The sequence below is a fragment of the Anticarsia gemmatalis genome, chromosome Z (assembly GCF_050436995.1).
Source record: "Anticarsia gemmatalis isolate Benzon Research Colony breed Stoneville strain chromosome Z, ilAntGemm2 primary, whole genome shotgun sequence".
Lineage (NCBI taxonomy): Eukaryota > Metazoa > Arthropoda > Insecta > Lepidoptera > Erebidae > Anticarsia > Anticarsia gemmatalis.
Genome location: NC_134776.1, coordinates 141,079 through 154,703, shown reverse-complemented (window position 1 = coordinate 154,703; position 13,625 = coordinate 141,079). Strand labels below are relative to the sequence as shown.

The 13,625-nt window shown below is 38.8% G+C and overlaps 1 protein-coding gene across 1 annotated transcript in view; it reads right to left on the bottom strand.

Moving 5' to 3' along the window:
- Nucleotides 1-11,856, bottom strand: part of LOC142986552 (nociceptin receptor-like) — a 46,675-nt gene extending 34,819 nt beyond the window's left edge. The window contains exons 1-2 of the mRNA XM_076135067.1: nt 11,849-11,856; nt 10,769-11,801 (exon numbers count right to left, since the gene is read on the bottom strand). Coding sequence (XP_075991182.1) covers nt 10,769-11,801; nt 11,849-11,856 — 1,041 coding nt within the window. The remainder of the gene's footprint in view (nt 1-10,768; nt 11,802-11,848) is intronic.
- Between the last annotated feature and the right edge of the window lie 1,769 nt (nt 11,857-13,625).

Here is a 13,625-nt window from a genome sequence, read left to right as displayed (position 1 = left end):
AAACACAGATTAAAAAAAAAAAGTGAGTCGGAGGGGCGAGAGACCGCACGACGCCACTACTAACTTTGTAATATACGGGTCACCTCTCAGTTCATACATAAAATCACGCCTTTTTCCCATAGGGGTAGGTAGATATAGATTCCCAGTTCTTAAACGTTACAACACAATTTCACATGTGTTTTTAAATAAACATTACATTGCAAGCCTAGTTTGCAGCCGTTGCAGACTATCATAATTACGAAATACCATACATTTAATAACAATATTTTGACCAAATACTTGAAATAAATTGCACGATCCGGCTAGTGCCGGCCACTGTGTGTAGGTACTTGAAAATATTCCAAACATCATTTTATGTAATTCCATCGCAAATTAATAGGATCGGTGGTTTGTTGAAGAATGCCGCCAGTTTGTAGTTGTTACTATTTTATTACGTCGGCTATTTTATGAACGGTACTTGAATGAAGCGTGTAGTGTGGACATAATATTAACATTTATTGCTGTGACTATCTATTGAAAGACATAATAATATGTATTATGTATAAACCCTTACTCTATGTCAAATCTTATTTAGGAAAGCGTGATAAAAAATGTGGTTTAAAATGAATAACGTTTTAGAATTCGCCACAAATCTCACCATAAGTAATAGTTAAAGCAATATTACATAGAAAACACTATAGTACTAGTACGTCTACACGACATTATTCAACTTCGGGTTACTCAGAATTTTGTAAAACTCAAAGTCATTACTAGTCTCGGGAACCGATTACCAAACTTGTGATGAACCGTCACACACACACAGTACTAAGACTAGTTGAATCTATATATAGTAATCCGAATAATTAGAAGTGATCCGAATTAAAAGGGTTTTACCTCTAAACCCTCGTACCTGCTCGATACTACACAATTTGATTACTTCGTTTTGATATGAAGTCAATTAAATCATTCTAGAATGTGTAATTAAAATCTGTGAGAGTTAATAAAGCGCAGATACAATAATAAGTAAACAATATCAGTTCTAGTTGATATTGACTTGACGTCTTTGTTTCATGTGGTTTGTTCTCTATTAGATGTTATAGTACTAGCCTTTGACTTGGATTGATCATAATAATTACTTATCAAATTGCGCTATTCAGTTTTTTATTTACTTTATTGTGCAGTGATAATTGTAATACGTTCAGTCTGCTACCCATAACTATACGCGTTTAAAATTATTTAGGCTCTTAAGGTTCCAGAAATCACTCGATCTCATTTCCTTCCTATATCTCCATCAAAATGTATGAAATTGATGAGCGTTCCTAACATATTAAATTTCGCAAGTAATGTATTTAAATGTATTCTTGCAAGTAATATTAGATGTAAAAAACTTGCTAGTCGTTAATACCGAATGAAGTTAGTTGCACTTCAGAAGAGAGTGGTGACTCCCTTTCCATAATCAGTTTAATACTACAATTCGACCTTTCCACCTAAAGTCCAGTATCTTTGCCTGCCGATGTTTATTTAATTTTCCTTCAAGTAAAAACCCATTTGGTAGAAAGTTAATTTATTCAGCAGTAATAATATTAGTTTTATCCTTTGATGTAATGTTACATATAAATGATTGGACAACTTTTTGAATATCTCGAAGAAGGATCTGCGTTAGGGTTGTTGCACACATGATTGAACCGACGCTGTGAGCTCATCAGTGTTTATAGCAAACCCAAAGCGATAATTACTCTTGTTCGACTTCGTTTACTATCGATCGTTTTGACACATAGTACGAATGGCAAACCCTGATTTGGCATAAATTGTTAGTTGCCAGTGATCATATGCGTCAGCCCGACTATTTGTTATTTCCGAACATGAATCCACATATTTTTGTCATATTTGATTCTACCATTCGTTTCTACGAGTTATGTGTGCACCTAGCCTTATATACACGAGTCTTGTCGGTCAGGTGTTTCGAACTTTGTTTCGAATGTATTTCAGCTTCGTATTTTCTTCTTACGAATCATGTTCAGTACTAATTAAACTTAATTTCGTCGTAAAAAGATTCTGATGAAAGGAATGAAGTCGATGCGACATGTATTTCTTAAAAATACTTGATTTTGTTGTCGGATGTGTCGCACCGACTCGCACGGATCTGCAACATCTAATCTTGCAGAAAATAGGATTTCCTTAAAAAAATTACACTCTGTTCAGCACGCAAAGAGATTTGATAAAAATCTTCCATTAAATTTCCTGTAAATTTTGTAAAAAATATTTTTTTCTGTTACGCGTTTGAATTTTATTTGTTTGATGCAATTTTGTAAAATATGTTTGCTTATTTTTTCATATCCGTCACAAACAAATGATATAATATGTTAAAATGCGGATTTCGCAAGATTTATCAAATATAAATGATTGTAAGGGATTTTGGTAGGGACCCCAATATACACTCAGCGGCAGAAAAAGTGGCCCAAGCGCTTATCGTGAATTTGTAAACAAATTAAGTAATATATGAAAGATATATTGTTGTAAGTAGTTGCGAAGTGATCTGTTTAGTGTTATGAAGTGTTGAATTTCAGATTAATTTAAGTGACGGATGACTTTTTCTAACAATGTGTGTTAGAACTGAATTCAGTGTTGATTCGAGAGGTCAGTTGAATTCTGTATTTTGAAATATTGCTGCACGGAAACGATTTTCTTTATGATTTTCATTGATTATTGGTCTATTTAGATTTTAGAAAAGATTTGAAGATGCCACTTACTGCTGAACAAGTGGCTTAGGTGGTCTTGTTGTCCGATCAGGGCCATTACCATTGAGAGGTGGCTGCATTTTTCAATGTATCGCGTACCACTTTAAGGTCTGCGATTAGGAGGTATCGTGAGACTGGTCTCTACACGCGGCGACCAGGAATTGGACGAACACGATGTACATCCGCAAGAGATGACCGATTTGTTAACCTCGAGGTGCTGAGAAACCGCTTTCTGACAGCGTTTGAGATTCACTAGAGGCTTCAAGCGGCACGCGGAGTCATTCTTAGTGAACGGAACATGAGGCGAAGGATAAAAGAACGTAATTTACGGGCAGGAAGACCAGCCCGAGTACCAGAACTCGAGAGACACCATCGTGTTGCGCGATTACGATTTGCTCGTAAACATGTAAATTGGCTATCGACCAATGGAGCAAGTTCTTGTTTACCGATGAGTGCTGAGTAGCATTAAGAGCACCAAATGGTCGTGAGAGAGTGTAAAGACGCCATTAAGGACGGTTTTTTCCCAACACAACACGTCAGACGGTCAGTTACAAAGGTAGGTCTGTTATGGTATGGAGAGGTGTATGTTTGGAGACACGTACGGAGCTTGTCATCGTAGATCACCGCCTAACAGCAGCCGGGTACATTGAAGAAGTCTTCCAAGACCATGTTGTACCACTTATGGATTTCATTGGTCGGGAGGATTAACTCTAATGCAGTTTAACGCCCGCGCTCATAGCGCCCGCGTTGTGGAATCGCACCTTGCTGATATCAGGATTCAAAAACTGGCTTAGCCTGCTCGCAGTCCAGACATCAACCCCATAGAACATGTCTGGCACATGCTAAAAAACAGTGTATGTGCACTGCCCAACCCACCAGAATCACTTGGTGAGCGAAAAACCGCTCTAGTCAGAGTGTGGGATAAAGTTCTTCAAGAAGTAATTAAAACATCCTCCAAAGCATGCCAGAACGCATGCAGGTCACCATAAATGCTAGAGGAGTTAACACGCGGTATAAACCAGATTTTTTCTTTGGTGCAGAATTAGTTTTTTGCAAAAACTTTCAATAAGCGATTTCGACAAAAGCTGTATTTTTTAATTTTTCCCATTTTTGATTAAAAATTACGACTATTTAGTGTAAATTGTAACTAAACTTGTGTATAAACTGTTTAACTAATAGTTATAGCCAAAATAATAACCATATATTGATATTCTAAAAAGTTTTATCGTAGTTTTGCTTTGGGCCACTTTTTCTGCCGCTGAGTGTATTTAGAAAATTGAAACATGAAGTACCTAAGTCAATATTTGATGTCAACTGAAAAAATATCTAATTTTCAAGGTACTTCGAATAAGATACTTTTAAGAATCCTTCGAAGTCGTTACGAAATAATTTGTCATAATAATATTTTCCTTGAAATTCCATTTGAGCTCTATTTTTTATCGAATGAAAGAGTTCATAAGGCCGATTTTTCCAACCAATGAGCGCTTTTGAAAAATTTGATTAAAGATTTAATTGGCGCTGATCAGATTTCCTCGCCATCGCCTTTCAAGTGTTAGAATAGCACAGATGAGAGAATTGTTTGTTGCGGTGGAGCAGTAATGAGTGCGGCGCGAGTTGATCCGAGGTGCGGACCTCCACCGATCAACCGTCACCCCTGTGTATCCTGTGACCCATTATCGTCTAAACATTCATTAGTAAGATTAACTAATATCGGTACTATTGTGAAGCGGCTTAGGATCCTTTCACTTTCACATCAATTGGTAAACTATTAGACCCATTAGATAGTAGAGGCTTAGTTTCTTTGTAGAATAAGCCATTCGAGTCGAATTTTTCGCCAGACTACTTGCAAATAAAATTCCTTTTCGCGGTAGAAAACTGAAGGTTTAAGAGTCTCAATCACCTCATCAAAAAGACGCTTCAAAAAAGTGATAAATCCATTGTTGTATAGCTAAGAGGTCAAGACGTTTATAAATAGCTCGCGATGTGATTTGATACGGGCACGTCGTGGACGTGACTCCGCCTAAAGCTTTGTGCACACTGTATCAGTGCGCAGTGCGCAGTCGAGTGAGCGGGCAACTTCAAACGTGCAATGGAATAGTGAAAAGTACAAAGGGTCGATGTGCACAAGAGGCTTACACGATTTTGATGGATTCGGATTATGATTGTTATTGCGTCGAGTGCTGATTTGAGAAGCTAAAATGTACGAGAGAGATTACAGGTGGGGGCTCGTGTAATGTTATGGCGATCGCTGCTATGTATCGATCGGGGATTTGTCTGGCCAGTTCGTATAATGGATATTGCGTTGTTCCATTTAGATTTTTATATACATATTTGCGTTCTCGCAGGTTTTTGTGAGAATTAAAAATATTTTTTATTTTATTATTCTAGCGGACTTGGAAATAGGAACGAGTCGCTATTTTGTAAAGTGTGTGACCGTTTTGTAACTTTGATCGAGTGACTGAACAAAGACAAGCTAGCGAGTAGTATTCGACTGACCAGCTTGAATGTATATATACTGAGCAAGTAGTACAGCCGTACGCGTCGGATAATGTTGCTCTTTTAAGAAATATATTAACTGCTAAATCTTGGCAAATGACTTTTATCATTTTTTTGTTCTATCATAATCAGTATTGTAAATAATAAAGTCTATTTGTTGGTTATACATATGTGTGAATTAGTTTAAGATCCGGGCTGTATTTATGGCTTATTGTTTTTTTGTTTAACCTGTTTTCCTAATGTAAGCAGTGTGAAGTAGAGTTTATCGCGGCGTGTGTAGTGAGAGTGTCGTGGCGATGTAAGACGAATGTGGCGGCTCCCCGCCGGATATGCAGCACATTAGCGCACTTGTGGCAATTCACCTACGATCCAGACTGTTCGCCACCGCGCACTCACTGTGGCGCCGCGGAAATATACATCAACTACACACGTTTACTCGTGATACTGAGTTTCGGAGTGTGAGGATTTTGGAAGGCTGATAAAATTGTGTGTGGTAATTTAATTTGATGAGTACCTATGTGTTTAAGTGTTATTTTAGAATTGTGTGATCGTATTCTAACTTGTCACTGGTAAGGTAAGGCGTCTTTTCCGTTACATGTTTTGTTTGAACATGTGAAACAGTTCCGTTCTTTTTAATTTAAACGTTTTCAATTTTTATACTCTATGTAAACTGGAGCAGTGATAGCCGAGTGGTATAAGTTGACACCTCCCACGCATGTGGTCGCAGGTTCGAACCCGAGGCAACACACCAATGACTTTTCGAATTTATGTGTGTATTAGAAATAATTATCACATGCTCCAACGGTGAAGGAAAACATCGTGAGGAAACCTTGCATGCCTAAAAATTTGCTTAATACATTTATTGAGGGCGTGCAAAGTCCCCAACCCGCACTTGGCCAGCGTGGTGGACTCAAGGCCTAACCCCTCCCTCATTACGGGAGGAGACCCTTGCCCAGCAGTGGGACAGTAATGGGTTAAATTTATTTTATTTATTTATTTTATGTAAATTAAAGCTTGTAACCTGTGCCTACTCAAACGTAGTACGACTGACTTCGTACGCAATCTCTGTTTTGTTTCTCAGAAATCCTGTGCCTATCAAAACTTCTTACTCGTAAGCCTACCGTTTACTCGGCGTGTAACATTCTCGTAGCCGCTATATTATGAGCCGATATGTGAAATATTAATACGTGTTGATATTGTTACTGCTATGTAAGCCGCTACTCGTAACTTCGCAACAAAATAACTACAAAGACGCCCAAAACTTGCCGAGAGGGTAGCGGGGGGAGGCGGGGGGAGGCGGGGGGAGGGGGTGGAACTGTTCAACTTATAGTTTGGGGACATTCCTCCCAAGACGAAGGAGTGGCAACAGGTGCCGCAACAACAGACGCGATTACAATACTTTTATAAGCAAATCAATAGGTCGACCCAAAATTATCTCAACCGTTCATTATTGACACGAGAGAGAGGGTTGTATTTTCAGATCTGATTGTACTTTAATGGCTTGAACTGTGGGATGTATTTCTGTTAGTAATGACACCGCGAGACTTATTTTCATGTGAGAAATTGGGTTTGTGTTTGCAACGTAGCTTTAATTTTCTATCTCTAGGTCCTTTGTTCCGATTATTGCGTCGCTTTTCTTGAGCCCAGTTATGAGTATTTACATCGGCTTATATATAGGGTTAATATTCATCAACTACTTTAGAATATCATGTTGTTGTCATGTCGTCCTGGTGACTTAACAGCTGGCACTAGAATGTCTTCCTTCTTTACTTTGTTCTTCTCTCCGTATTGTTATACGTAACGCGCTGAATGTCTGTGATTGTAACTTTTGTACAATTTTCTATTTAACAAAACATGAAAGAGCTAGTCCCTTTGTCTCGTTGTTCGTCACTCTGTGGCGCAAGTGACTCGTTGTGTAAGAACAGATAAACAATTAAGTTACCTAAGTCACTAAGAGCCTTGTCTGAGAACTTTGCTTTCTTGTAGAATCTGCTTGAGTATAATGAAATTCCGAAATAATTGTATGCTCAGAAAAAATTATGTGGTAAGAAAAACTGACCAGTTCAAATTGAGTGCTCAAAAGGCACTTATACCCGAAAACTGAAAGCTTTGCTTCCTAATAGTAAAACTGGAAAACAAAGTATTTTCTCTCGTTTGCTATTTACTAGCGATAAGAGGCAAAGTCAGCGCATTAACTTATTAAACCATTAGATATTGAACCGATTTCCTATGTGTCTGTCTGATGATAAGCTATTAATAGCCGTGCGTTATGTTTGGTTCACTATCAAGGTCCGGCTTACGGCGCAAATATTCTGGCCATTGCATCATAGTCGCGTGGCGCAAGTACTTGTGTGGCGTGATTGTATTATCTGTAGTGAAACTTACGAGCGAAAACGCACCGAAAATAATTGTATGAAAACGCCTTTACGAAAAACCATCGACATTTGATTACGAAGTTAAGTTCTTATAAATGCTCCAAACTCGGTATTTGAAAGACTTTTAGTAATTACAACTAAATATCGAGTACGAATTTATCAAAGTGCATAAAACAATAGATTATTACTAGCGCAGTACTTTTCCGCTCCATTTACTAACATCTAAATAATACGTGATTACGTTTGTAGCAGTTCATCTTTGTAACACTATATCCTTTCAGTGGAGCTGTTCTCATAACTACAGAAATCTTTTAAGAAAGTCGAGAGCAGTTCGCTGAAATACACTACATGCTGGTACTACATGTAAGGTATTTCCATTTCTAGGTAAATCCAGGCAAAGGTGAGTAGCAGCGAGCCTAGACGTGTGCTGCTGCGAATTCCTTCACGCAACATGCCAATATCGTTTTCTATGAAATGTGAGACTTGCATTTTGAAGCCATGTCTGACTTGATGGCGAAGTCAGCACATTAACATCCAAATATTTACTCCACTGCTGGTATAACTTACTAAATCTACTTACAGTTTGATCCGAAAAATACGATAAGTAAAAATCTTTTATTTACAGTCTTAAGAGCTCTAATTATATTCCTTCTTTCTTCGTACTGTGAGTTTACTAGATAATTCACCTAATTTCACCTCACTATTTCTTTGATACTAATATGCCAATTAAATGTAGGCAAACTTAATGCCCGGAGCAAAAATCATAAAGGCGCTTCAAAAAACTAACAAATTTAAATAATATTTCGAAGTTTTTAAAATATTGTTAAGTTATCGATAACCGAAGCCCGAAAAAAAATGTTTTTGAACTATTTCATTAGTTGTTTGTAAAAAGTGAAATAAATTCTGTGAAGTTGTAACAGAGGCTTCGATCCTTACAAATGTAATGTTCCGAAAGTATAAAGTATTTACAAAGACTCATTCTTATTCTGTGTAACGAACTAACTGCTCAACGCACCGCCTCGCACAATTTATAGTTATTTTTATAGCAAGGAATCCGATTTGTGTAAACTACTTATAAAATCATCAAAGAAGATTGAATCTGTATTTTAACACTGCTAAAAGACATCTAAGAAAGCTATCCTTGTAGCTTTCTTCTAGAGTGTGACGAGAAAACTGTCCAAGTCAATATTTTAATATGAAACTGATACTAACTCAGGAATCAAACGCCAGTTAACAACGTTATCGCAACGTTCATGTCATAAAATTCTCCGCTCAAGTAGAGTGTTACAATTAAGTTATAGTGAAGTGATCGTTTGCCGTCGGCACTCGCGCACGGAGGCTTACGTAAAATAACATCATTTAAAGAGGTAAAGTTCCGATCTTGTAGAATTATAATCTTTATTATCATAAAACCTTCTAATAACCCGTTTAGTTCATTTCAGGAGCGTTAAAAGCACCTGAAGGCTGTACCCGATCAAAGCGTAGTAATCGAGTACAAGTCTATCAGTTTAGAGGCACACCGAGGCTAACGGAGAATTATACCGAGGCAGGGAAACCTAACGTAGCCAGGAAATTGAACCCGGAACCTTGCGATCAAGCCGAGGACACTCTCGTTAAGAGAGTGTTAGTGGAGGCACAGTGAGCTGAGGGCTGTAGGCGTCGCGGTGTCTGACGTGAAGCGCCGCCGCTCGCCGCTGCCGGCCGCTTCCGCTGCGAGCCGGAGCCGCTGTCCTCCAACTATTAATTGTATCACGACTCTCTCCACTCCGTGAGAGGCGAACCACTTTGTATAAAGCTATTTCACCTAGCTAACTGAGACGAACTGTGTGTTTTAGCTCGGTTAGATAGATTTTGTGTTCGATTTCTTTGTTTGATGGATTCACGACTATTATAAGTATATTGTACTAGTAGATCACATTTTTATTTTAATCAATTTTAAAACTACTATTTTAATTTACCTTGTTGTAAGTATTTTGTGTGCGACTGGAAATCTAAATTCTGAGCTAAAAATAAGTAAAAATATAGTCTTTTGCTATTTCCCGAGTGTAAAATATAAATTTCCTATCAGAAAAATCCATTACCTTGTTTGTTCAACCCCCTTATACTTCTGTGTCGATTATAAGGGAAGTTGGATGTTTATTTTTATTTTTAAATCTTTTATTATGCAGTAACGGCGCACGTAGCCTTTGTGTGCAAATCTCGTTCACAAAAATATATTTGTTGTATTTTGTATTATACTTTTTGTACCATTTTTCAAGACTTTTTTTCCTATTTTGTATTATCAACGCAAATTGTGAATTATATGGTAACTCTGACAAAGAAAATTATTAATTCAGCATTTTTATGGAATTATTTTATTCTATCCTTTGTTCAATCTATTTTTCAATCGTTCATAATGAGTTTCTATTGAGAATTCTATTTGAAATCCTCCACTAAAACGATGCTCTCGAATTATCGCAGTTTAGTATTAAATTGATTCTAAATTAAATTATTTTCATTAAATATATTTGTAGTATTTCCCGACGACGGAATAATTCCCATTTAATATTTTCCGTTTCAAGTAAATCGTCAATTTGTTTATATCGATATGTTTAGGAGCCGATAACGAGTATAATTCGTTTATTTTAACAATTCAATTACTAAATTAAATTTGCTATAATAGAAAACATATCGGCTATTTCTGTCAGATTATTCTTTGTTTTATCAGCAAAATATTGATTTTATTCTTTATTATTTCTGTCTGCAACCGTTTTGTTCGTTTTATTCGTCCTTATTTTTCTCAGATGCCATTATTTGGAGATCCAAATAATTACTATACCTCAAATATTTTATTACTTTAAAATAAATAACTGTAGATGTATTAGATGGCGGCCGAGCTCATTATAAAATCATCCCTTATGTTCAACGAATACCGGAACGTTCCATCAATTGTGTTTAAAAAAGAGAGCGTCATCTTTGTCTTTGTTCCTAAATGTGAAGCCGCGAAGCTATAATTTAATATTCTATCAGAGCGCAGAATGATGTGCCCTCGCATTTAATTATTGAGCTTAGTCCCGACCAGCGCAGCCTCCCGTCGATGTAATATTATTATAAAGTACGAAGATACCGCGCGACCCGATAAAACTCCGTTAATTTACAAGAGGCCGTGTCCTGAAACAAAGAGCTGCATTAGATACCCACCATCCCGTAAGCGTAGGCGAGGATGCGCATGGTGTAGGCGGGCAGGTTGAGCACCACGAACACCGTGGACACGATGAGCAGCATGCGCGTGATGCGGTGCTGCGAGCGCGGGCACGGCGGCGGCGCCTGGCGGCTCGAGCGCAGCTCCTCCTCGCCCTTCATGAGCTGGTGGCGCGCGCGCTCCAGCCGACACACGCCGATCACTATCCACGCGTTCAGCACGATGATGACCGTCAGCGGCACCGTGAACGAGACCATCGTGTCCACCAGGTTGAACCTCTCCGCGTGCTCGTAGTACTCGAAGTCAATGTTGCAGTCGTCCGTCGTCGGCGTCGCGAATTTGATGACCGGGACGTTCAGTATGAGAGCTCCCACGATGAGCGCGCTGAGGATGTGCTTCGCCCGGGTGATGGTGCAGACCGCGCTCCGCCGCAGCGGGTACAGGACCGCGACGAACCGCTCCACCGTGAACGCGACCACGATCCACGTGCTCAGGCAGCTCGTTACGTACGAAATATATACGAAGACCTGACAGAAACCCGGCCGATTGAATAGACTCGTGAACTGGATCCCTTTGAACCACGGCGGAAGTAGCTGAGTCAAGAATAAAGTGTCCGAAAGTGCGAGCGCGGATAAGTACAAACTCGTCGACTGCAGCCGCAATTTACTCGTATAAAATATGAAAACCGACAATAAGTTCCCGAGCGAGCCGAGCACGACGAGCAGCGGCGTATAGTACAAGTGCAACAACGGAACGACTTGTTCGGTGAGCACTTCCCCGAGCGTAACATTCGCGGCGAACTCAGAGTCAGAGTCTGGTTCCTGAGAGGTGAGGTTCGGTTCGCGCTGCGGATACATCGCGACGACTGAATGCGGCGGAGCTCGGGGGACGACTGGCGGCGGCGGCGGCGGCGCGAGCTTTATATCGTCCCGCGCAGGCAGGGCTTGCACCGCGTGCACTCCCCGCCCCGGCCCCGCCCACCACGCCCACGCCTTCACACCCCCCAACTCCAACAAGTTCAAATGATGATCCCTGCTTATCCCCTAATTAGCACCTAATTATCCCTAATCATATCTTACCCCAACATCATACCCCTTTGTCATACTAAACTTCAGTGGTAATATTTGCAATGACCTCTCATCACTTGTGCTGTGAAAATTTCGTTTTACAAGCATTATAATAACTGCTTCTCTTTAACTTTATTCGTCCTACGATGCACTAAAAGTTGCCGGTTCCCAGTTTAATAAAATGGCTTATATAATTCGTCGGTTAAGTTCAGAATATAGTTTTCTTAACATCGATCTTGGGAATCCACTTATGTCTTACTATTCATGTATGTATTTCTTAGAAACCTGTGTTAGTTTTCAACTGCGTTCGTTAAACAGCTCCGTTTCCACCAAAACTTGGTATTCGTAGCAATATGCTACGGCGCTACGGCGTAGTCGTCTACGTCGTGACGCGCTGCAGTCTTGTTGGTTCATATTAAGGTTTCTTAAATTTCTTATATATTTTGCAGTGATTTTATGTTTATTCTATTTAATTATAAAATCAAAATTTCTTTTATATATTTGAGCACATTATAGCAAAGAAAAACAGTTGTCACTACCGTACTTAAAGTTACGACGGTAAACGTATAAATCCAATTAGATTTTTATCGTGTTAGAAGTACTGCCCGTGACTTTGTGCTCAGTGGTCAGATTCGCTTGTAGTCGGAGGCTGTAATTCTCATGTGACTTAAGTGTGACCCCGTGTCCTCGATCGCGGCCTCCTTACAAATGTGCCCGACACGTTCACGTGCTACCACTGAGCGAACACATCCACTACTCTCACTGAATATCTAATACATAACAAACCTTTATATTACATTCATAGATAATCTTGAATTGAAAGTAGCGACGCTAATTTTTTACACACTATAAGGAAAAAAAATTAAAATCTACTGTTTACTACAGTTTTGCATAGATATGAATCACGCGAAGTATATCTAGGCCTAAAACTTGTGTGAGAACGAGACAATCAATTGTTTTTTGGTTTCCAATATTATAAAGACATTTTCCGCTCTTCTGAGACAAGATAACACACGCACAGTGCTCTTCTATCGGTCAGGCCTTATTACAACAATGGACTAAAACCGTGCAGTCTACGCCGCACACATTTATGTTTAGTCTTAGAAACAAAAATATTTCTTCCACGCGCAATCGTGGCCTTAACCACGGCGATATACAGGCTTTCATTGTTATCTATCAACTCATCAGAAACTAATAATATATTATAGTGAGGGCTCGCGTCATTTGATCTAACACAATTAATTCCGCTTAACGCAGCCTCAGTCGCGTAATAGTTCTCGCTAGTGTTAATACGAGCTTTGATGAATTCTCTGAAAAAAACAGATTGTTCCGAGAAGCTGAATGTTACACGGTTATAGCGAAGTGTTTAGAGCTGTTTTATTATCAGTTTCACTACTGGGAATAGGCCTAAATGATCAGAGTTCAATATGACAGCGTTATTGCTAGTTTTATCGTGCAGCTTCGCTTTTATAATATTTGTAAGAATGCGTGTAATAATTTCTTACCAGTAAATAAGTTATGGAGCAATTACAAATTACTTATGTCGGTATAGGTTTAACACCGTGGCTGTACATAATACTAAACTACGAACGTATTATGCGATTCGAGGAATGGGTTCATAGTAAGTTAAGATAGTAGTATTCGCGTCAAGAGCAAGGCAATTTGTTTCTTAAACAACCGAGCACATTAAATGGTGATTGGTACAAATAAGAAGAGGTTAGTTTAATGTCTTTAGTAAGATTTATATTATAAATGATTATATTTTAAGTACCTTCGATCCCCACACATA